At 34.3% G+C, this 26,446-nt stretch overlaps 3 protein-coding genes across 3 annotated transcripts; 2 read left to right on the top strand and 1 right to left on the bottom strand.

The window, feature by feature from the left end:
• Positions 1-1,527: 1,527 nt before the first annotated feature.
• On the bottom strand, positions 1,528-18,571 carry LOC125061720 (integrator complex subunit 4). The gene is made up of 16 exons (XM_047667293.1): positions 18,393-18,571; positions 17,918-18,250; positions 17,580-17,828; positions 16,683-16,858; positions 15,086-15,278; positions 14,275-14,449; positions 12,349-12,554; positions 11,613-11,735; positions 9,224-9,359; positions 8,055-8,192; positions 6,914-7,073; positions 5,797-5,943; positions 4,605-4,810; positions 3,794-3,933; positions 2,583-2,802; positions 1,528-1,776 (listed from the first exon to the last, which is right to left on the bottom strand). The coding sequence occupies exons 1-16, from the start codon at positions 18,444-18,446 to the stop codon at positions 1,580-1,582; spliced, it is 2,853 nt and encodes a 950-aa protein (XP_047523249.1). The 5' UTR covers positions 18,447-18,571; the 3' UTR covers positions 1,528-1,579.
• A 126-nt stretch (positions 18,572-18,697) lies between these two features.
• Positions 18,698-20,665, top strand: LOC125061724 (mitochondrial nicotinamide adenine dinucleotide transporter SLC25A51). Its single transcript, XM_047667296.1, has 3 exons — positions 18,698-18,854; positions 19,130-19,335; positions 19,652-20,665. Exons 2-3 carry the CDS (start codon positions 19,147-19,149, stop codon positions 20,375-20,377), a joined length of 915 nt encoding a protein of 304 aa, XP_047523252.1. The 5' UTR covers positions 18,698-18,854; positions 19,130-19,146; the 3' UTR covers positions 20,378-20,665.
• Positions 20,666-20,707: 42 nt separating this feature from the next.
• LOC125061721 lies at positions 20,708-26,229 on the top strand. Its single transcript, XM_047667294.1, has 5 exons — positions 20,708-20,811; positions 21,225-21,485; positions 23,583-23,777; positions 24,963-25,202; positions 25,934-26,229. The coding sequence occupies exons 1-5, from the start codon at positions 20,748-20,750 to the stop codon at positions 26,161-26,163; spliced, it is 990 nt and encodes a 329-aa protein (XP_047523250.1). The 5' UTR covers positions 20,708-20,747; the 3' UTR covers positions 26,164-26,229.
• Positions 26,230-26,446: the final 217 nt, after the last annotated feature.

Genomic DNA, 26,446 nt, shown 5'->3' with positions numbered 1-26,446 from the left:
TAATTGGTTGTAATTTTACACTGTAATGTGAATTGAACAAGGAATTCGGTCAGAATTAACTTCCTATTTATAATAAACAAATATTATACATTTCATTTCAGTAATCATAAATAACAAAAAAGGGTGCGTGTACTTATGTACGCGCGTAAGAAGTTATACTTTTTCGGCATTATTAAAAATAGTTTTTGATTGCATGGAAATAATTATTTATTTATTTATAGCCTTATATCAGAATAAAAAATATACATTATAACTGTTATTTTCCTTAATCTATGATAACTGATTCTGTGTGCCTACGGGCCTTTGCCTCCCCCATTGTCCTCCATGTTTCCTTATTGTAAACCAATCTCGTCCAGGTCTTAGTCTTTCCTGCCATTTCCACGATTTCATCGGCCCACCTCTTAAATTGCCTACCTTTGTTTCTTTTATGGCCTCTTGGTTGCCATAGTGTAACAATTTTGCTGCATTTTTCTGCTCCTCTTATGGTATGTCCAGCCCATTTCCATTTTAGTGCTTTTGTTTTGTACACAACGTCAGCAAACCCTGTTTTATCTCTTAATTTTTTGTTACTAATTTTATCAATTCTTCTTTTCTTTATTATGCTTCTTTCCATGGCTCTCTGGGTTACACTTAATCTTTCGCATTGTGCTTTGGTAAGTGCCCATGGAAATAATTAATTACAATTAAATAATCAAAGACTGGAAAAGGAGTCATAATAGTCAATAAAGTTCAGTTAACATTTGAAAAATTTAATAAATAAATATTTATTATTATTCTCTTACATTAAGTGTAACATAAATTCTATTATTATTCGAATGTTGTTTTTAAATTGAGTACACTGCCGTAGCATCTTCCGTGGGCAACTTCATTCTGTTAATTTTGTGTCACAATTTTTCATAAAGCGCCTAAAGAAGTATAACTTCAAAAATAACATAACCCAATGTTATTCTCACAATTCCAATAAAATGTGCCAATTTATTTACCTATGTTTGTATATATGAAATAAAGTTACCTAACAGATATTACTTTTTTTTATTCATCTTTTTGTATCCCATTAAACTATAGAAAGCAAACTAGTAAAATTCCCATTATGTGACAGTTGTCTGACTCTTGCAGAAAAAACACTAAACACAAACCTTTTGAATATTGAAATAAATCAAAAGTTTCGCGTATCATTATTAACGTCGCAATTGTTGATGTTTCGAGGCGACTTCCTAAACATTCCCGATTATAAATAAAGCTAACATTTCTTATTTTAATACAGATAATACCCAACCTTTAAATTTATAGTCACCACGAGAATTGCTAATTAAGTTTTGACAGATCATCAAAGTCGTCATCAACGGAGCATGATTTAATAAAGGAATAATAATTGCTTTTCCATGGATATGTTTTAATTATTTGGAATTATGTTGTGGACGATTTCGTCGGTCACAAAATTGAGTGAAATTAAAATAAATCACCAAACATTTTTAAGGATACATTACAAGGTTCGATTACCGAAAAGTAACAATAAAACTCGCGTTAATCGTTAAAAATTTATTATATATTTACAGTAAATAAACCACAATCACTGCATCTATATGCCGCGTTTAATAGGTTTAGGGGCCACTGTGACCCTGACGGGGCGACAGAGCTCCACGAGCTGTGCCTCCCGGCCTCCCCCCTCTTCCACTGCCAAACAAACAGATATATCAACCCCGCACGGCTCTGTCCATACTCCATGAGATATTAGGACCTTAGTTAGAAGGCGCACATTTTCTGTTCCATCGTCATCTAAAAACGACAAAAAAAAATCAAAATCGAAAACCATATTTAATATAATTTTCTTAATGATAATCCGTTAACAAAACTTTAAAGAAAGCCTTAGGGGCCTCATAGCCTAGCGGTCTTATTAAGTGGCAGCTAGGTGAGGGGTACCGGGGCACCCGCGACCGCATATTGCAGTCGGTCTTGACTGCAGCATGCGGTCCGTCTATGGCCCGCTTAACAGTTACGAGAATTATCATCTGGAGGCACGGCAATTCCAGCAAAATGGCCGCACGACGTACTATCCTCTTCTCAAAGCAGTTCAGGACATTTTCGACCCCATATAACTTCGTTATGGATATTAGAAGCCTGAATTAAGTTGGCAGGTATTGTATAAACACGGTATATTTCAAAAATCATTCACACACTCCACACGGAACTACCTTTTGGCCTTCCAAACTAGAATCTTCTTTGTATTTTTTTTTTGACGTTCAAAAGTGTCATTTTAGGTGGTCTAATTGAAATACATAAATGATTTGACTTTGACTTTCATTCAATTCATCACTCACTCACTGATCGATCATCAAAACTCTAAGGCATGTCTATCAGACATAGTCTTAAATTATTTAGAATTAGTGTTTAGTATATAAATCAAGGAAAAACTAAAAATATTTTTCGGTCCAGTTTTCCAGATACAATCAGCATAACCCATCAGTACCCCAGTACCAGTTAGCCAGGAGTACTTCATATATAATGTTCGAGCTATAATAATCATTTTTTCCAAAATCAGTACTGCAAGCATAAATAAATAGTTAAGAGAAACCGACACTCACTGGTATTTTGATGATCGAGCGGCCTCAAATGATCTCTGGGCGGCAGAAGTGCGTGCACGCGCCTGTCAGGATACGCGACGCGCACGCGCAGCGCTCCGGGCTCGCGTACTCGCAACACCTCCGCCTCGAACGAGACCCCCGTAATCAGACCCGCACAGAAACGTAGCACTGTATCGTTGTCACTGGCGGGTTCTATTATCGTCGCTGTGCACATTCTAATCTGTGTATAATATATTTTATATAATACTAGCAGACCAGCCAAGCGTTGCTGTGGCTAAGGTTTTTGTTATATCACATAGTGGTAAACTATTCAAAGGAAACGGTAGGAGAACACTAGTGATGGAGACCACCATGCTTTTTTGGTGGTTATGCCATTAAATTGTAGCTTATGTGAAACGTTGGTACTTCCAACACAGCGCCACCTGTTAGAATTGTGACTATCAAATAATAAACGAATATTTTGCAATAAAATAATGTTGCGGGTATAAATTGAGATGTAAGCTAGCCTAACTTTGAAGTTGGATCAAACTGCACACGGTGTGCAAATTTGAAATCGGTTCGGTAGTTTAGGAGTCCATAGCGGACAAATAACGTGACACGTAATTTATATATATGGCAAGGTAAACATCGTGAGAAAACCGGCTTTAGACCCAAAATATCAACGGCGTTAGAGGCACGGGAAGCTGATCACCTACTGGCCTATTAGATTGACAAATGATCATAAAACAGAACCAAAAATCTGAGGTCCAGACCTAAAAAGGCTGTAGCGCCACTGATTTATTTATTTTATATATTATATTTTTTGAAATACATCTGTCTCTGTCGTACTTTCAATTAAATTCTTAAATAAAATCTAAAATTATAAAAATTAATTTAAATTATTCAATAGCGAATATCGCGGCAACTTTATTTGTATTGGTTATAGATACCCCAAACCTAACAAGGATTCCTTTTTGGACCTTCAGTCCGAACTAAAAAGATTTGATAAATTGAAATAAATAAATTATTGATTATAGTAATTGCGCTTCCTAAGATAATAATTAAAACTATTCATTCAAATTTAAAACTAGCTTTTGATTTATATAAAGTTACGATTATTTAATTTATATTTTGAAGGTGTTAGAAAAAATCTTCTAAAAGCTTTGGTTATTAAATAACTTTGAGTATTTGTTCAAAACATAACAATTATGTTTACAGAAACCAATATATACCTTTAGATTAGGCGTGGGAATTTGCGGTAGCGGAGCGGCGAGTAAGAGCGGATGAAGCGCACGGGCCAACGACCCCGGCTTCGGCTCACCGCACGACAGCTGTTGGAACACTGCTATCGTGAATGGATCTGGTTCCATGCCTGGAAAAATATTCAGTAAAGTAACTCTTTCGTCCCTTTCTGCCATATTGAATTTACGCTGTGACGAAAAGAGACAGATTGATTTTGATGATAAAATTAATCATTTAAATCACATATCTACGACAACATATGTTCTGTAAAACAATTTTCACAGTTCTCTAGAAGTCTCTAGAACTTTCTAATAGTTTCTTATTTTACTTAAACATAGTTTTTTGAGATCTATCTTCTTTTTTACGTGAATATTATATTTAATTAATAATATTGTTTTTAATTTAAAAAAAGGGTGCGTGTACTTATGTACGCGCGTAAGAAGTTATACTTCTTTAGCATTATTAAAAATAGTTTTTGATTGCATGCAAATAATTAATTACAATTAAATAATCAAAGACTGGAAAAGGAGTCATTATAGTCAATAAAGTTCAGTTTACATTTGAAAAAAAAAATAAATAAATATTTATTATTAATCTCTTACATTAAGTGTAACATAAATTCTATTATTATTCGAATGTTGTTTTTAAATTATGTCCAATGCCGTAGCATCTTCCGTTGGCAACTCCATTCTGTTAATTTTGTGTCACGGTGCGCGCGCATCGTAAAATTTCACTCTCATCAATTTTTCATAACGCACCTAAAGAAGTATAATTTCAAAAAAAAATACAGATAAAACTCACCCGCAGAAACAAGTAGCCGATCCAAAAGTTCAGCGTGATGCGTCAAAGCAGCCGCCATTGACAGCGCTACCGCTCCCGCCCCCGCTCCCGTTGTCATAGCCGCGCTTTCAACCGCCGCTATGAGTCGAGCCGCACTCACGCGTAATGCAAGTTGCCATACACAAGCATTTTCTTGTTCTGTCACACCGCTGAATTGGTGTTGCAATCTAAAAAATATCGAAAAGTTTATATTAGCACGACTTTAATTCAAAAAACAACTTACAACAAATAATAGAACAGGTTTCGACTGTAGATCATGAGATCTCGGGTTCAAATTCTGTGTGTGAAAGAAATATCAATAGTAAATAGAATAATACTAAGAAGAGTGGGCGGTCCTAGGCCTTGGTAATAAGATCAGTTACAGACTAGAGTTTTTACGCGCGTATAAGCTTGTCTTTGGAAGCGCTTGTAGGCACGTATAGGCGCAACTTTGCGCACACGCACAATAAGAAGTATCAGAAGACGAAACATATCAAACATTTCTTCCAAGCTGGCTGGTCAACGTGTAATAACACTAAGAAAACCCATCAACGGATGAAGCCAACGAAATAAAATGCAAAATCCAAATTGGATGATTTTAGTAAAATCCAGAAAAGACTGGCTCACTTTGAAGGAGGTAGAGGTTACTAAAAAATAAATTATTTAACAATGCTAGATTTTGTAAGAAATATTAGACTTTTTTATTTTATTGATGTCGCAGATTCAGAAAGATTGATAATCGTCCGACATATTTGAATAAGTCGGTGCTCATCCAGGAAACGCCGAACCCTGACAGATTGACACAATAACAATGACAATTAACAACCTGTAAGATGTCTATGGTATTGGTGTTACCATTACATTATCTATGTACAGATATCTTAGACGATACTATAACATATATTAGACCCGTAGAACGTGAATCAAACTTAAATCCGCCTCGAACAGCTGCCAAATTATTGTTTCAAAGCTGTCAAATTGTTGTTATTTTGATAAAGAATCGTGTAGATTTGTCATGTCTGTCCGTATTATGCCCCATGGGAATATTATTAAATAAACTTGGGAATTTCATGCTGCAAATCTCAATGATATCATCATTAGTTTCTGGGATACTGAACTTACATATATCCAAGGGAATATATTATTTTAGGCACATTCGATGGCCTTTTATTACCTGAGACAGTCCGTTGAGAGATTCTGCAGCGCGTGCGCAGGTGGACCCGCGGGATTATTTAACGCTGTGTGTAAAGCTAACACACATCGCGCGAACATTGCCGTGAAGTTAGCCGCGCCTGTCACCAATGGCTCCATTTCTGATAACCTGAAAATTGCCATAACAAAAAACTTCTTTAACACGCGATGTTATCATTTAATTAAAGGGCAACAATTTAACACATTGTTTTTATATAAGGCTGCCCTATTGAAAAATGGATTTAGAGAATTGTTTAAAAATAAAAATAATTTATGAAATAGCACAAAGTGACTGATGAAAAGCACTTAAACTGTAACGTTAATAAGAAATTCACGTTTATGTACGATATAAAATAACCCGTTGCGCTACAACCTTTTTAGGTCTGGGCCTCAGATTTCTTTATATGTATCATGATCATTTGACAATCTAATAGGCAGATCCTTCCTGTTAGTGACATTGAGCGAATGTTAAATGCGCACATAGAAAGTCAACTGCTGCACTGGGAATCGAACCTACGACCTCAGGGTTTGAGAGTCACACGCTGAAACCATAAACCCAACACTGCTGCTGCTGTTTTATTTACAATTATTCTCAATTATTGATTATTTGTTATTTAAAAATGAAAGTCAAAAAAATACTGAAGTGACAAAGGCAAGCACATATCTGTGTGTATCTTATTTATTTTAACCAATATTAGACAATTGACTGTTAAAACCCGACAACTCTTATTTAATTAATGTACAAAAGCCACAAAAGCAGTTTGGACACAAGTTAGATAAGGTTAAACACAGATAAAGAATTGGTCCTTCGATCCGGAATACAAGAAGAGTATTCTATTAGCATTATCATAGGGTTCTTAAGAATAATATAATATACGAAAGCCACAAAAGCGGTTTTGACCGACTCAGTTAATGTTAAACACAGACAACAAATTGAACCTTCGAGCCGGAATACAGGAAGGCTATCTGCATTATCATAAGTAATCTTTACTCTACACCGTTCGGTCTTATCAAGGCCACTTAATAATTCTAGTTTATGAAAATTATTATTCTTTCTAAGTATAGCTTTGTTAGTGGGCCTAAATACTATCAGCACTTACTTGTTAAGTTGTTCTTCAGCAGATTGGAGCATCTTAAGCCTCACGTTACTTGACAAAGTCACGTTATCAATGTGCTGTAAGACGTTCTCGAAGAATCGTCGAACTGCACTATCGTCCATTTCTGATTCACTTTTTTGCTTACGAGAAAATTGATTTTCACCTGAAAGTTAAATTTACTATTACTTAAGTTAGTTTTAACTAAACCAATAAATACAGATACCGCGTTCATTAAATCATGTACTGTTAAGAAGTATCCACTGAAGTATTTCCGAACTAATTCGACTTAGGGTCCTTCAAGAAAAGAAAGTACCAATTCTTGAAAGGCCGGCAACGCACTTGCTAGCCTTCTGGCAATGAGTGTCCATGGGCGGCGGTACCACTTAACATCAGGTGAGCCTCCTGCATGTTTGCTTAAAAAAAAGAGAGATTTGTCTTTTTTTATGTTTATCGAGAAAACTCAAAACTTAACCAATTAAAAAAAAAACTACCATTCGTATGGTTTAGATCTTGCCCTCAGATTTCTGTATCTGTTTCGTCGTCATTTGTTTTTCTAATAGGCAAGTAGGTGATCAGCCAGTTTCCTCACGTTTTCCTTCACCGTACGAGCAAGTGATAAACGCGTATATAGACAGAAAGTCCAGAGCAAAATCGAGGTTCGAATCCAGGACTTCAGGGATTAGAGTCGCACCCAACACTAGGCCAAGACTGCTTACATTATTCCTGACGTTATATTTATTACTAAAAATTTGAAATAAAGCTCCTATGTGGAATTTCGACTATTCTGCGTGCTCCTATTTCACCATGCCTCCTGCTGATAGAGGACAACTCTTTGTTTTTAATTTATGTTATTATTATTAATTACTTAAGATGTCATGTAGAACATGGTTTAATGATTGCAGCTCCTTACAAACGTTGTGTAAAAAAAAAAAACATGGCGGTTAAAAAGAGTGGCGGAGAGTTTATTGCCAGTTCTTCTCTTCCGTTCTACGCCCTTGATTTGAGAACTGGCACTAAATGTAAATTTAGAAGCATTTATATGTATTTCTTTACAGACAAGTCATAAGTGTACAAAGTGTTGCCAATATGATTAAATGATCTTTGATTTTTTTTTTCAACATAAGAGCCAATTAAAGAAACTCACCAATAGGCAGCAGGGGCACCAGATGTGGCATTGTATCTCTTAAGTATGTGTAATGTTTGACTGTATGTTCCTCGAAAAGGGGCAGCATCGTTGTACAATGTTGAGCCGCATTCAAAACCAAGATGAGTACACACATATCTATTATTGAGTTAAGTAAATCGAATGTAAATCGGTCGTAAACCTAATATATAAAATTCTCGTATCACAATGTTCGTACCCATACTCCTCCGAAACGGCTCTACCGATTCTTATAAAATTTTTTATGCATATTTTGTAAGTCTGAGAATCGGCTACTATCTATCTTTCAAACCCCTAAGGGGTGTCCACAAATTTTTTTTTTTTTTTTTTATGATCAGGCATCAAAAATACATACAACCCCTAATTTTTACCCCTCTACGATCAACCCCTATTTTTTATTATTGTATAATACTAGCTATAATTAGTTATTTTTATTGAACTAAAAAAATTTTCCTAGAAATAATAGGTATACATGGCAAAACAAACGTTTGCCGGGTCAGCTAGTTTGATTATAAAATATGCTAAAATTAAATATTAAGCTCCATAATTACATCAATGGTAGTAAATGTTCCAAATGTTAGGTAAAACATTTTTGGATATAATATAGACAGTAGTATTCAGAACAATAAAATAAAAAAAAACGTGTTCAGTTCACACGTGGTAAGAGTGAAACATTCAAAAATGTTGGTTTTAAAATAATGAGAAGAATCTAATTTTAATTTTTAAGTTTAATATGAATTATTAATTTTGATAAAAACTAAATAATTAAAGTTTGAAACTCGATGAGACGAAAAAGCGATAGTAATTTTTTTTTTCATGTGTCCTTTATTAGTTTGTTTTTTTTGTTCCTGTTTAGTTTCTTTTTCTCAACAACTATATGTATAACATGTATTTTTGCACTACTTGCCTACCTTATGTAATTTAATACTTTTTTTCTTTCTTTTCTCACAGTGGTTGCCTGGAAGAGATCACTCGAAAGCGATAAGGCCGTCAGTTGCTCTCCTTTTTATTTAATTATGTCAATTGTACTATATTTATGTATATGCAACGAAGTGTTAATAAATAAAAAGAGACAGACACATAAATTTATAAGATTTAACGTAGGAGAAAATGATTCCTTTATATGTATAGTAATTATTAAAAAAGGATACAGCTGGGATCTTCAACATCCGGTTCCGGCATGTCAAAGAAAGGGTGAACCCCAAGCAGACGCGTGGTCAGTGGGAGCACGAGAGTGGCGTGATTGCTACCCATTTTTTGCACACAGCGGAATGTAGAGCGTTTGTCCTGAGACAAAAAAAAATATCTCAAAAATTTATTACAAAAATAGTATATGGTCTAAGATCCCGCTATACAACGACCTTCACCGAGATGCTTATTTAATGAAACTTATTTTATATATAATTTAATATGTCAATAAATATAATCCATATGGGTTGCCTAGCAAATTTCAGTCCAGAGTATGTTTAATTAATTAAAAAAAAAAAATTTTTTTAAACATTTCACCGGTATGATTATTAGATAAATTCTTTACCAATCGAACGTATGAAGCCCATAGAATATGCAAACGTTAGGTTGTTTTTAATAAATTAATTATTTATGTGTATATTTTTTATGTGACACTAAAGTATATATACATCTTTAGTATAAAAGAAGGTTATAGTGATACATATATAATACTACCCTGATTAAAAATATTGATTGAAAAAAGTTCAAAAAATTTACTACATGCAAATTATAAAAAAAATTTTTTTTTTTTTCAATATTAATTAAACATACTCTGGACTGAAATTTGCTAGGCAACCCATATGGATTATATTTATTGACATATTAAATTAAATATAAAATAAGTTTCATTAAATAAGCATCTCGGTGAAGGTCGTTGTATAGCGGGATCTTATACTAATAGTCGTATTTTTAATTAGACGTAGTCAACTGACGTTTATGGTGTTGTCAGTTTTTAATCAAATAAAAATAGTGTTGTGACAAAGTAAAAACCCCTGAATTAATGATCGGTGATGGCACTAGTCGCCGCGCCGCGCTTTGCAATAAGACGTCAAAAAACTGAATGTAGTTACATAGTACTGGTACCTAACTTATATCAGAGCACTTTTATAAAATTTTGAAATAGAAATAATATTCTTTTATTGTTTGAAATGATTAACTATTCACACTCATTGTTCATTCATCTGATTGAACAAGAACTGAACGCATCACTATTACTTTAAATATGGCAACATTATTTTACAAAGTGACATTAGCTACTGTCAGTTGGCATCGTCTAATTAAAAATACGACTATAGAAACTTTCTTTGTCCCGAATCTATAAATTGTTTTCAATAATAATAATAATAATCTTTTATTTCTTCTCTCACATATACATACAAGGTTATTATGATTAAACTAAGATGATAACATTAGGAAGTGTATGTGAGAGACTGGTCTCTGTAACAGGAGACCTGAATGACAGATAGCCAGTCTCTCCACCACCGGACCGGAACACGTACAATCAGGTCATTGTCATAAGATACAAAAAATACAATAAAACACACTAGCCCGTTTTCAGCTTCAACTTGGCCAGACCATGTAATTAAAAAAAATCTGTGGCACATCAACCTTTTTAGGTCTGGGCCTCAGATTTCTGTATCTGTTTCATGATCATTCGTCAATGTAATAGGTAGGTGATCCAGCCTTTTGGGTCTAAGGATTCCTCACGATGTTTTTCCTTCACCGATCGAGCGAATGTTAAATGCGCACATAGAAAGAAAGTCCATTGGTGCATAGCCGGGGATCGATTTTACGGCCTCGGATGAGTGTCGCACGCTGAACCCACTAGGCCAGTTTGCTGTAGTTTTAAAAAAACTCAAGCATTTTTATTAATAGTTTCTTTAGCTAATTCCCATTCAAAAAAAAAATAATGTGTGCGTGTACTAGTTGTACACACGTAAGAAGTGAAACTTCTTTATGACCTTATTTTTCGAAAAATGATCTACTATACAGAAATTGGTTAAATAAAGTTAAATTAGATAAAGTTTAACAAACGCTTTTATTATCATAGACATGAATACAAATACAATTATTTCATTTTAACTTATTACTGTACTACTATGTAGTACTAAGATTATTACAGAATTTCATTAATTGTAATAGAATTATTAGTATTACTATCATTGTTATCGTTATTATATATATTTGTTACTAATGGCTTCGAATCTCTTCGGATCAACCGTGGTAGGGACAAGAAAAAGATGGCGCGTAACCGAAAAATGTGACAAATGTGTGTAAATTTTTTTCCAACGCCGATAAAGAAGTTTGACTTCAAAAAGCAACATGGCGCGTAACCTGCTACAAAATTTCTCCCATACGTCGATAAAGAAGTTTCACTTCAAAAGATGGCGCGTAACGGAAAAATGTGACGCGTAACGAAAAAAAGGTTACACTAAATTTTTTTCCGACCCCGATAAAGAAGTTTCACTTCAAAAATCCATTTAACAATGCAACAGATTCGCGTATATGTAGATAAATACTATGAAAACTCACTTGAGGATATCTCTTGAGATTCTCCAAAATTTTATCAACGCACATCTCGAGGCAGGTCTTAGACGCCACTGTACACGAGCCGAGCATTCTGTGCAATCCCTCCCTTACATCCATTGAATAATCCTATAAATATATTAAAACACCATTGCCATTAGAGTTTCACGAGGGTTCATATAGGACATTTTTCCTAATATACATAAATAAAAGTAGCTATCAAAAGGAAAAGTATGAGCAAGAATCTTGGGAGTTCCACAAGGTGCGATTCTAGGACCTATATTATTCCTTTTATACACGTTTGGCCAATTTATGATTATTATTATTCAATTTTACTATTCGACCACGTTTATATGAAATAATATAATACTTGTATTATTAATGTAACGACAATTACTTTATTAAATAAATGCAGATCAAAGGCTAAATAAAACCTATTTAAAGAAACTTAAAAAAAAAGAGATCAAGACAAGAAACATTCAATGAATTAACTTTAATAAACAAATGTGCGCCATTTCAGATGCATAATTTAGTCTAAACATTACAATTTTACTAATCTGTGAACGGACTAATTTGACGCATTGGGATTATTATATTTAATTTGGATTATTTAGTTATCAGAATTACTGAGATTAACTTTTGACACTATTGTAACTGCAAGCGTTTTATAAATCACTACTGTTTTTAACAATAGATATAATATTTAGTTTCTCAATATTATCTCCTATATTACTTATCTCACCTCCAAAGCAGACAGAATGGTCTCCAACTGATCCTCTCTCAACACAATATGATGGGAAATCTTGTTCAGACTATCAATCGCCCGCAATCTCACATCTTCGATTTCATCATTGAACATATCTACTAAAAAATCCAGTGACGTCGTTGCGAAAATTGGATTTTGCATTGACAATTCGCATACCGCTTCAACGGCCGCTGTGCGAACCTCTAAAACAATACATTTTAAATGAGAAATAGAAGTTTTTGTGGCCGCTAGAATGGCGCACAAGTTTTTTGTTTCTCTATTCAAGACTAGGAATCAGCGCCGGTATTCTGTATCTTGCAATAGTGATATGGATTTTAAAACAGTAAGTATGGAGTTTCTTACCCATTACATGAAAACTTCCTTTTGGAAGGGGAAACTAGAATTCTTGAAGTTATACTTCTTTTGGCGCGTTAGGGAAAAATTATGAGAGTAAATTTTTACGATGCATGCGCACACAAAAAACCGACACCCTGAAGTTAGCTATAGACAACATTTTAGTTTTTTGTAATATAACTATTGATGCTGTATTTGTACGATATTTAGACAATGTTTCTACAATAATATTTGTATCCTACTTTAGCTATCATAAGCCATATTAAGCAACTAACACATCTACTGAACTCCAACCAATGGACTTGAATTAAATAGTAAATATCAAAATAAAAAATGTCCATTTCTTTAATTATGTAGAAATAATTTTTCTGTAATATTTAAATAAACTTTATTTAACTAGATAATGCGTTATAATAAAACTTTCAATGTATTAAATACCTTTTTTCTATTGTTGGTAGTTTTTTCAACAAACGTAGAATACAATTTTTGAAAAGTTTTTTTTCTTGTTACGCCAAAGAAGTATAACTTCTAACGCGTGTACATAAGTACACACACGTTTTTTTTTTAAATATTTTTATATACTTGTAATGTTCTCTTGGCTTGTTAAAATGGCTTTTAATAGGCCTAATTGAAATAAATGATTTGACTTTGATATTAAATTTAAGTACAACGCAAATGCAAGTTTGGGACATCAGCACTAGCAGAAGGAAGCATTTTATGATTAGCATTAGCGAACTGGAGACATGTTGCCTTTTGTTTTCAATTGTAATAATCAAAGGGAACCTTCAAGTATTGCGTCACGCGATTTTTGGCTATAATTGACCCCCCCTCCCCATGTAACGCGCCGTAACGTTTTGCTGTCCCAAGTATAGTAAAACGTTTCGTGACCACCTAGTGACTCTTTATACCTAAAAGTTACCATTATGTGGCGTAAAGTACTGGAAAGTCGAAAATAATATTAACAATAACGCGTAATTCAATCCCCATCCCGCATACTAACGTTTTACAAACCCCCCAAATTCGTTACGTAATACTTGAACGCTCCCAAGTGATGGCCCATCCATAAAGTACGTCACACGAATTTTAGGACTTTTGAACGAATTTTGAACCCCTCCCCCCGTCCTTGTCACAGGTTGTCACATTTTTAAAACCCTCCCCTCTTGATGTGACGTCACACACAAATATTTAAAAATAATCGTTGTAATAACAACTTTAAACAATTCGCGTAAGGTTGATTTTGCAATAATAAATGCTTGCAACTTATAGAAAAAGACAGAAATAGTGTTTCGGGACACTTTCGAGCGTTACTTTTATTCGAGACTGTGCTTGGGTTTTTTGTATATCAATGGTTTTAGTATTTAAAATTTTAACATGTGACGTCACAAAAGTATTGACCCCCCCCCATGCCCCTTGTCACACGATGTCACACTTCGGTGATACCCTCCCTCCCCATTAAAGTGTGACGTACTTTATGGATGGCCCCCAAAGACTAAATTAAATTCTGACAATTATTTGGAACAAATCCCGTCTGACACAATAGACTAAGGAGAATATCATGAAAAAACACACCCATAAACTCGTCCTCCAATCCATGTACAAAGGCCCCAGCCGCCCCTCCGGGTAACAATTGGACCGTGGACTGTTCCAACAACTGACCGGGGGCATCGTCTGCCCAGCGACGCCCACTGGCCCACGCCCCTGAGCGGACCAATTCCGCTCCACGCTCGTGGGCTGTTTTCTTTTTCTAAACAATCATCACTGTGTGAGTGTATTTTTAATGCCGTATATGTTCCTTATTATGAATTTTTTTTTTTTAATTTTATTATTCAAACTTTCAGTAAATTGAAAAATACTAATAGTATTAGAGAAGACATTAATTCAGTTCTTTGTTATTTTTGCACAAGTATGAACATTTAGTTATATTGTGAGATAATTTATTATAACTATATCTAATATATAAAATTTCGTGTCGCGGTGTTTGTAGTTAAACTCCTTCGAAACGGCTCGACCGATTCTCATGAAATTTTGTGTGCATATTAGGTATGTCTGAGAATCGGACAACATTTATTTTTCATCCCCCTAAATGTTAAGGGTAGTCCACCCCTAATTTTTTTTTCTTTAATTTTTGATTTTTTTATGATACAGCATTAAAAAATACATACAACCCCTAATTTTCACCCCTCTACGATCAACCCCTATTTTTAATATAAATGATCAGCCAGTCACATAACTGAAAAGCACTTAAAGGTTATTTAAATAATGTAAAAGTGTTATATAATAATAGTCCAGAAAATTTCTCTAATTTACAGCAACATAATATCAATAAATTCATTTAAAATTGTGCTTTACAGCTTTCAGAAAATCAATCAAATCACCATACCTTCATATTACTCATAAGTTGTTTATCCAAAGTTTGTAGAAGGAATCGGTCAGATACAGCCCTAGTAGTACCGAGTAAAGTACAAGCCAGTGCTCGAACCTGCATACACAGGTCGTTAACCGCTGAACATATGCGGATAAATGCATCATCTACCAACCGCATTGTTGTTTCACCATCTTGAAGGGTCACTGTACTGTAATAAAAGTGCTTAGTAAAAGTTACATACTGCAAATAATTAACCAAGGTGTGGGATACCCATATCTCAAATACTAGCTACCGAAAGGGGGCATCCATAAATTACGTGAGCCTCCTCGCCCCCTTAAACACTAAGGGGGCGAGGGGGTCGAGTCAAATCTCATTTAATCTTACGTTGGAGTAGGGGGTCTCGGCAAATATCAAGCAATTTTTTTTCTGATTGAAAAAAAAACTTAGAAAAACGGTTGACCCTAAAGGCAATATCTGCAACTTCCCGCTAACTCCATACCTAAACGCTCAACATTTCACTTATTTTGTTTTAGTCGTAAATAAAAGCACGAAGCAATTTTTCTTTTCTTTTTACAATAACAATCCAACGCGTTTACGTAAGAAACTCACATTTTGAAAAATCTCACGTGAGATTGGGGGTTGGGGGAGGGGGTTGAATAAAATCTCACGACATCTCACCAGGGGGGGAGGGAGGTACAGAAAATTAAAAAAACCCCACACGTAATTTATGGACGCCCCCAAATTGATGAAACTTAGACTAGTCTTAGTTAGAATATACCTGGTTTAAATCAAAAAACATATCACTAAAATGATCAGTTAAGGCGCTACTTTAAGGTTTTAAAGGTACTTTAAAATTAGAGGCTCAGCCTCTAATTTTTGTAGCTGTTTAGTGATCATTTGTTACTTCTAATAAGCAAATAGGTGATCAGCCTTCTTTTCTCAAAAAAGACTGACACACTGTCAACTTAAACTTTTGTGTGGAAAAAATTGAATTTTCCCTATATTGTATGAGTATTAAATGCATACAATTCTTCAATTGAAGCTTAAAGACAAAATAAAAAACAAGGTGATACGAAGTCATACAAAAATAAAAGATGTTGTAACTTATACAAAAAGGCTAAAATGGAAATGGGCCGGTCACATTGGCCGCATTTGTGATGGCAGATGGGTCAAAAAGACCCTTACGTGGATGGGCACAGTGGGAAGAAGAAAGAGAGGATGCCCACCGAAAACTTGGGAAAATAATATAAAAGGGATAGCGGGAAAAAACTGGAAAATGTCGCATCAAATAGGGATAAGTGGAAGAATCTTGAGGAGGCCTTCACTCCATCGGAGGTCGAGTACAAGTGTAAAACTTAAAGACATGGACTTACTGCAGTTATAGTGTACTCGAATTAAGGCTTATTTTATTTTATTATTAAATGCAAACACAGAAAGTCAACTGGTGCAAAGCAGGTACTCAAACTACAACCTCAGGGAAAAGAATTGCATGTCGAATGAACACTGTCTTATAAAAACACAATTAAGCACAAATGCTTGAAAGTTTAAATAGACCAGTATACTCAAATGTCCAATTTAAGTTAGTGAAAAAGCAAACAATTTTTCTTCTTACTTTTCGGGATATTTATTTCCCAGGAGCCAAATGAGCTTCAACGCCACGTCCCTTACAATTTCATAGTCATCTGATAGAGCTGGGCAAACTTGTTCATAGATATCAGCACTCAATGTTAAACCACGTCCATGCAATGTAAGTAATGCTTGAAATGCTTCAGACCTTACTCTGGCATCCTAAAATATAATTCCTTGAATTAACACAAAGCAAAGTTGCTTTCTGCTTCAATACTTTTATATCTTTATATATATAATTCTTCTGTGAGTGTGTATGTCACTGAACTTCTCTCAAACGACTGAACCGATTTTGATGAAATTTTTTGTGTGTGTTCAAGGGGATCTGTGAATGGTTTAGATTCACAAATCAGCCTGGCAGGTGGCGCTGCAGAAGGTACTTTCATACTTTGTGTAATATCCTAATCACTTGAAATATCATGCAGGACAACGTCTGTCAGGTCCACTAGTATATTATAATGATTTATGAGGTTATCATCAAGAGATAGTGTAAATTAAAATTTATTATAGTGTAATTTTCACTATTTTGATGTTGACAACAGGGGAAAGTAAAAAATATTTCAAGGTATTAAAAGTTTTGTACACAAAATACCCTGGACAATAGTTAACTTCGAAGGTCTGTATGCCAATGCGTTCTTACTACAGTATTTAGCAATATTTAATTTTACAGAGAAAGAATTTTTATTCATAGATCAGGTGGCAATTGAGCACACGAACTTAATTACTGTCGGTACCTGCCTATGGACACCAGCAACAACTAGTGAGTGACAAGACTTTGTGTAAGTGGAATATTCTTTTGATAAAATAACCGGTCTTGTTATTAAACTGAAGGTTAATTAAAGTTTCATAATATGCCATTTAAAAACTTACAACTATATCTTACCTCAGCGTTACTGTAATCACTTAGTAACTTAACAATCACATTTGCTTCTGTAATCATGTCAGGTGTCCGGTCAGGTTCAGGGGATATTGGATATAATTCACTGATCAATTGCAAACATCTACACTTCACTTGGTGACTTGTATCTTTAAGATTTTCTTTAGCAACAGCAATCAAACGTTGCATTAAGGTCTTATCATCTGACAGCTTACAACCAAGCTTTAGTAAAGTGCCTAATCCCTGAGCTATGACCTGTAAAATAAGTAATATAGGAGTAAAGAGACAGTAACTTATTTTTTTCACAATTATTACACTAACTTAAGTTTTACAATATGTCTTACCTTATGTGAAGTTTCATTCTTTATCAAATGTATAGTTTCATCAACTAAGTGATTTAAATTAGCACCAGGACATTCTAACCCAATATCACAAAAGAGCCATAATATTTTAACACGTACTGCTGACTCCTCCTCCGATTGAAAGTGCTCTGAAAGTTTCTTAATAGCTTCTTCCACATCAGATTCTTGAAATTGAAGACAGTCTGATATACGTAATAGTAACTGAAGCGCTTCATCGCTCGATTTACATTTTTCTAAAAGACCAACAAATGCTGCGGCTGAACTACCAATCAAAGGTTTTTTTGCTAAGTGGAGTTTTTTTGACGAGGGACCATCCTGAAATGGTATATTCTCTGTAGTATTTGGACTTCAATTTCGCGTAAAGAGGTTATTTTGTTATGGCTGATTATTTGTCCACATTAGTATTTATAAATTTACTATTTCTGTTATTTTACATATCAATTTTCAAGTTGCTTACCTGATAGGACTTATTATACTCAGCTAAAGCCCTTTTCTTGAGCACAGCTGCCATTACGATACCCGAGGTACGACTGTGAATATAGTGATTAATTCAACGGTTTATTTAATATGTCTTAGTAACTCGTAAATTCCTGGAATTTAAGTTATCAATAGTTATTTATTTGCAAACAATACGACTTTTAAGTTTTGACATGACTTTGATTTTTAACCTAATACTTGGGACTGTTGTCGTTTGGCTTATGACAAACACCATGGCAATAAACAATGAAACATCAACGTCAAATAGACAATTTACTTCTATTGTCAATTTTCTAGTGACTAGTTAGCAATTTCCTGTAAATTTAACTTGTACAATTTTGTAATAAATTAATATTTAATACATAATTTTATAAGCTTCGGATTATGTTGATGGAAATGTTATAAAATGATTAACGAAAACGACGACAAAGAAGTTAACGACGTTAGTATTAAGTTTTTAATTATGTTATCTATTCATATTTTACTAAATAAATTAAAATATTCACATCTTTCATGTCGTACTATGTCCCTGAAAATTAATCCAATTTCACTCTAATTTCTTCAAATCATTCAAATTTAATATAACTAACTACAAGAAGTAAGTAAACTTACGTTTTCATAAATATATAAACACTGCAAAGTCCAATTAAAATTAAATAACTTAGAAGATTTCTAATCATAACCACATATCTCTAATTTTACTATTGAATTTAACAGATGAGTATGGAAAAATAATGTCATCACAGGGAGGACAATGTCTAAAGACTTCTCTAGAACAAAGCCGCCTAAATGAGGGAAGTGTGTCTGTCGGGATGCCCAAACAAGCTTTTTCTCAACATTGGAAGGAGTTTGTATGTGGTGGTGGCTCAGCATTCTGCAATATTCTCATCAGCTATCCTCTTAATAAATTAATTTTTAGACAGGTATATTTAAAATCTTATTATCTTTTATATACTTGGTATGTAAACAAGTATGAAATTTTATACAATTACAAAATTTTACTTAAGTTCTATTGAATGTTACATTTTGTTTAAGTGACATGGGTAGTCCATTAAAATGGATTTTTAGGGAATTTTTTTATTAGAGGGAATTTTCTGGATTACTTTATTAAACAGCAGTAGCTCATATCCAGTGTATCAAGTTTAAACTTTCCTATATAGGATATTATATAATTTGAGGTTTTTATTTTCTGCAATTTCTTATTTAAATTTATTGCATGTTTGTTTTTTTATGCTGCAGATGATGCATGGTGTAGAAGCAACGTTTGCCTTAAACCAGTTGCAAAAAGAAGGGCTTGGATATCTGTATCGGGGTATGCTACCTCCATTATTGCAGAGGTCAATATCTATGTCTCTTATGTTTGGTGTGTATGATGAATGTTTGGAACCACTTTTAGATAGAAAAATTAATCCATATGTTTCTAAAACTATTGCTGGTGTTGTGGCTGGATGTTTCGAAGCGACACTGATGCCATTTGAAAGATTACAAACTTTGCTGATTCACCCCAAGTATCATAATAACTTTAAGAACTCAGCGCATGCGTTTAGCCAGATATCTAAGTTTTATGGTATCAAAGAGTTTTATAGAGGATATATACCAATACTGTTACGAAATGGTCCATCAAATGCTCTGTTTTTTATAATAAGAGATGAAATAAAGGTCAGATTGCCTAAACAAGAGAGCATGATATATGAGGGCCTACAAAATTTTCTAGCTGGTGCATCAATTGGAGCTTTTCTTAGCACCTTGTTTTATCCATTAAATGTGATAAAAATTGGAATGCAGTGTGAGTTGGGTGGTCCCCATAGAACAATCTTGTATGAATTTAATTATATTTTACGGAAGCGAGGGTCTAAGTTTGGAAATTTCTACCATGGTGTTGTACTCAACATAACCCGTGCATTTCTCAGTTGGGGCGTTATAAATGCATCCTACGAAGTGTTTAGGAAAATATTATATTCCTAGTCATATTTATTTTGTTTTTGTTATTGTTATATACCTATGGTGGCAATGTGTAAATAAATATTATATTCTCAATATGTTATAAGATTATCCTAGTGAAGCATTTATAACAGCAAAAATGTGTACCTAAGATTGTGATGAATTATTTATTAACGGAGATTCATTGTAATTATGTATGTAATACTAAAATTACAATTTGATTTTTAAAAGACATTGTTTTACTGTCACAACTTTTTGCTATAGTACAAGAAATAGAGAAATAGATTAAAAATAAAATCTGCTTGAAATTAACATGTGTTTTATTGACTCGAGTAATTTTATGGTAAGTGAAAATTTTGATTGATTCAGTGTAGTTTTAAAATAATGAATTACAATGAGAATAAATTTTTCTTGGGCGATTCAAGTGTTGTATATCTTTAACGAAATTGTTTTTATTGGTAAGTATAATAAATGATTAAGCGGATATTGTGATTAAAATCTAATCAATGCTTATCTGAACAATTTGTGTGGAATAATATAATCTAATAAAATCTGTGCAATTAAGCAATTTTAATAGTATTTCTACACTGTACTTGATCAAGCAATTTAGTAAAGCAACAATATTCGACCGCGTGAGATATTGCGGTATTATTCATTTCTATGAAGCCCCACAACCACGGACGGAGGCATATTTGCACGTTTCTATGATTTTTCCTCCTACGCCCGTTACACACGTTGAAAGTCGCGTAACTAGGCATAAAGATAAGTCTGTTCCTCGAAAAACGCCTTTAAACAACGAATGATGATGATACAGGAATGTTTAAAGACGAGAAAAATAAGACAAAACCAGGATTATTCTTTTAATTTTTAGATTCACAAAGGCCACAATTTCGCGACGACTACAGATACGAGAAAGTATTTAAAGTATTCTACAAACTTCATACTGAAGCCGTGAATTGGTACCAGGCTCGCATACGTTGTGAGGCGGAGGGTTCTCAGCTAATCGTACCACATTCCTTGGACGAAGCAGACAGTATACCGCTCCTAATAGCTCCGATATTGACAAAATATGAAGGAGTGTATGTTGGAATACATGATTTGTACTCGGAAAGATCTTTCGTTACTATAAAAGGTATAGTTACTGATTGTAGCTAATTTATACTAGCTGTAAGTGTCAAATATTAGTATGAAAATTCTACGTAAATATTTGCGATAAAAAAACAACTCCAACCTTTAGCCTTTGATATCTGTTCGTGATAAATTATTTTTCTAATAGGAAAGTAGACGTTGAGCCTTCCGTCCCTGACACACGGGACATGACTTTTTGGTTCTATGGTTTACTTAAGATGTTTTCCTTCACTCTACGATTAAATAGAAAGAAATTCTGTCCATTGGTGCACAGCCGGGGTTCGAAACTACATACGTCTTAAGGGATGAGAGTCGAACGCTCAACCCACCCCCAAACTGCTCCATTTGTACATTACATTACCGGTAAAATGTAGGCAAGATATAGCTACTGATTTAAATAGAAATTTTTTATGTTGGGCAGTCCATAAGCAGTCTGTAAGAATTGTAACAGAAACAAAGAAAAAAGATATCCGGCACACTACACTCCTGTATTTTCATAGATTTCTGCATACGTTTTTTATATGATCGTGACAATGTATATGAATAGTTCTGTGCTCTGCTGCCTAAATCATGCCGGTTTCCTTCACCGTGTTGCTATGAACAAGTGTAAATTGAAAGTAAAACCATTGATGTGCCTGCGCAACACTTTCAATGCTCCTAACATTGAAGTATTGTACTCCTATAAATGTTGTGGAATAGAAGCACTCTCTGCTGTGTCGGCAATTCCAAAAACGTTTTATAGGCAAAAAGTATTTAATTAAATATTTTGCCATTGATATAATTCATCTAAATATTTTTGATGTGAAACATCTATAGCCGCACGTAAAACCGATATCTGGCGTGGCGACGCCGATAGGACAACGTCGGGTCCGCTAGTAAGTACCTACTTTATAAATACGCATAAAAATCCCCGAACTAATTATAATACATAACTAGGTCACTAGATCATGCTAATACTTAGTGTGCCTTTATAAAAGTGTTATTTATCTTAGTAAAACAATGTCGGGTTTGTTCGAATAACTATAATTCGAGAAAGGTTTGCTCATTTTCATGGTTTTTGTTGTATTTGTTTCCGTTCCGAATAGCATAATAACTATTAAAAACATTGTTAAATTGACTAAAAAAGAAAAATAATCCGATACAAAACCCCCTCCCCCTCAAATTAAAGAACGTATTTAGATATACGTTTTGAATCGACAAGATATCCACATATTCAGATAATGGCGTATTTTGAATTTTAAAAATGTAGAATAATGTCAGTAATGAAAAAGGATTGACATAAAATATGTTTATTATGGAACATAAGATACAAGTATCACTTACTCCACGTCATTTGTAGGAATCCCTACTCATCGGCAAAGAAGACTGAGGGTGTAGGCCGAGAGAAAAAGCCGGCGTAAAAAACTCAAACAGCAAATCATCTTATAAGTTAATTTCTTAAATAAGTTGTGAACTTAATATTTGTTTTGAATTCATTGTATTACTTTAATTAAATCATAATCTCAAAGTCGTCTTAGGTTACTCATGAGGTTTAATGTTAACGTATGAGCAGGTGTTCATAGGTTCATAGAAAGAAAATTGGTGCACATTCGGGGTCTGAACTCTGGGTGGTGGTAGCGCACTTAAACACTAGGCCACTGATAACGATGTTAATATATTATATGTATTTAAATTTAAAAAATGTGAGCCGTACGCCTGGCAGATGTGAAACATCGACATTATTTTGTAAAAGTAATATGCAGAAAAGAACAGATTGTGATAGGAACTAAATATGTCATAATGATAAAATAAAATATTACGATTTTTTCCAGATAACGATGACTATTTATTGAATAAACATTTATTTTCATTAAATACAAAAATTTACGAATTTATTTCAAATCGTGACTACTTAATTCGTTTAATCAGTGACTTCGAAATACACACACTGTACACACTACTGCATATAGACTGTATATAGATACCATCATATAGCGTGGGGGCGCGTCGCCACGGCATGCGTCGCCACGCCAGAAATCGGTTTTACGTGCGGCTATAGATGTTTCACATCAAAAGTCGCAAAAGATCCACGCGGGCTATTAAATTGATAAATATATAATAGGCAGTGGTCTTCACGACACAATTCTCGATCTGCTATGGGAACTGAAACAGCCAGTCCACAGTGGAGGCAGATGTGTGGCGATGCGACGCAATGGTCGCCTCTTTGTGCATCCTTGTTTGGAACACCTTCCATTCGCATGCAAAATTAAAGCTTCGGATGTGACGTATTATTCGGAATGTGATACGTTTGATTCACGTGAGTTTTCAGAGTTATTTATACACATACACAACATGGCTTATTAAATAGCTGATAAGAATTGTACGACTATGTTCTACTTTAAGAATAACTAGGAACGAGTGCTCTACACTTGCGAGCTCACTTAATCCTGCCCAGTGATTGGTTGATTATATAAAAAAGTGCGTGCGTACAAAGTACACAATATATCAGAAGTGAAACTTCTTTGGCAAGGAAGATATGTTAGGAATTTAATGAATTTAATTGTCATTAAAATATTAAAAGTGTCGCAATTAATACGAATTGTAAATTTAATTTTTAAATTATTTTGCATAAAGTCCGCCCTTCTCATTCTCTCTCAATCGCTATCTCTCTTTTCTTCGTCAAAAACGCTGCACATCTTCGTGACGCTAATTTTATTATTATTGCGTTTCATCCGTAAATAATATAAAATAGTATGTATATTTCTGTCTCATTCTTTCCTGGCTTCATCCTACACATTTTTGTATTTGTGTCTCTTACCTGTCGCTTTCTCACTCTCTCCCACGCCAAATCCTATTAATTTATGTGTCTGTCTCTTTTTACTGTCGCTTTTTCCGTTGCATCCGGTTTGAAATCACAACGATTCTAAAGAAGTTTCACTTCAAAAACTAACTTAATTTAATTGACATTTGACACGCCCTACCGATTGCAGGGAAGTATTCTAGCAATAGAGCCGATAATCTGTAACTTTCAATAACGCTACTGACAGCGTAAAACTAAATAAGTTTAGGTTCCAAACGATCCCAAGGTCTGACATCAGCGCTACGGATATTGAGACTTGTATTAAAAACGGTACGGTATCGCTGTCGTTATTGGAAGTTCCAGAGTAAAGACGCAATTCCTACATTTCTAGGTGGAATTTGTAATATGAACAAATAGCGGACGATAGCGGCGTAATAATACGTATTGTCTTATGTAATGTTGTCAATGCTACTTACATGAGACACTTTATATATAAGTATGGGATTCTACTAATGCTAGACACTTATGTCATGCCATAACCAATATATTCTGACCCCTCCGATCACTGATGCGGTGGGCCTATCATAATAAAATTAATTCTGTCGAAACAATGTGTCTATGGCAAAACTTTATTTTTAAATTCTTATGTACCAGACTGGTGAAAACAAAAAAGGTCCAATTACAACCCAAAGTTTTATACAGGCTGGGTACTAGGCCCCAACAACACGTGTTATATAACCCATTTGGAGCCCCAAACATGGTACGAGGCATATTCCACCTGCCTTAGCGCAGGTGGTCACCTCGCAATTCTTGACACAAAAGAAGAGGCAGATTACATAAGAGACACTTTCAAGCAATATGACCAGCACAAAACGCCAGGGGACTTCGCGTTTCTCGGCTTCAGTGATATCTTTCAACGGTATCACTATAGGACTGTTCTTGGTAAGTGGTTTTTCTAAAAAAACGTATTTCAGCTCACAAAACGTCGCTCAAATTTGGTGACCCTATATTCCTAAAATAAATATTGCATTTAAATTATTTTGTCATTTTGCGTTCAAGTATTACCATATCTAGATGGTGATTACGTCAGTTATACATTTTTTTACGTATATGGCAACCCACACATTGTCTATGCTTGAAAACGAAATGCATTTTCGAGCATTCCTACAAATAATAAATACGTTTAGGAACTCGCATTGAACGGAGTAGGGAAATAACTGCTCGCTATTCAATTAGCAAGCGAAGCAAAAAAATATAGTGTACCCAGTTATGCCGTATGGGGCCGCCATACGCCATGACTAGCTAAGTAGCTAGATTACAAAGGGACATAAAGAAAACTGAAATTATCTCTGTGTGAGTGATTTTTTTGCTAGGGCTAACTGGGCGTTGCAACTCACGGATTGCTGATAACTCGATTTTATAATCTAAGCGTCGCGAAATAAATTAAAATGCTTATTAAATGTAAAAAATAAACATATGTTCAATTGAGCCGCAAATATTAATCTAAGTACAATTTTGTCTAGGGTTCATTGGTCTTTTTCTGTCATATTGCGTTTACCCTGAGATAGAGGAAGACAAATCAATTTTTAGGTAAAATTGTATAACTAAATACTATTTCTGTAAATTAAAAATTTCTTAAAAGAGTTTACAGTAATATTTATCGCGATCTCCAGGTGATCCATTGAAGGAGAGAGCCGTTGACTGGGATTTCAAGTGTCCAGGGAACTTCACCAAGTTGGAAGAAAGATGCGGCGGTTATCGTAGAAGTGGGCTTCTATCAACCAACAGTTGCATTAAGCCATCTATGTTCTTTTGCGAGAAACCGGCAAATGGGACGTTTAGAATAAATTATCACGCGCGAAGTCCGCTCAGAAGTGGGTTTAAGAAATTACGGAATGTTTAGTCAGTATTCAAACTTACGTATTTATATAAGATTGGTAATTAGGTACATCTTTTGATTGTATCTGTATCTGTAGTATCTGTCAGTTGTCTGTTGAGCATTTTAATAGAGGTTTTAATAAACGTAACACAATACACATACCAAAAACTCTAGTTTGCAATGAATAGTAAATTTTGTTGCTGCATTCCTTTTTAGAATGATTTAATATGGCGAATGGCGATTAAAATACAAGCTAAGTGGGCGCGAAAACGTCGTGTGCTTGTTTTTTTTTATTAAAGTGTTGCCC

The sequence above is a fragment of the Pieris napi genome, chromosome 24 (assembly GCF_905475465.1).
Source record: "Pieris napi chromosome 24, ilPieNapi1.2, whole genome shotgun sequence".
Lineage (NCBI taxonomy): Eukaryota > Metazoa > Arthropoda > Insecta > Lepidoptera > Pieridae > Pieris > Pieris napi.
This window is presented reverse-complemented; position numbering and strand designations above follow the sequence as displayed.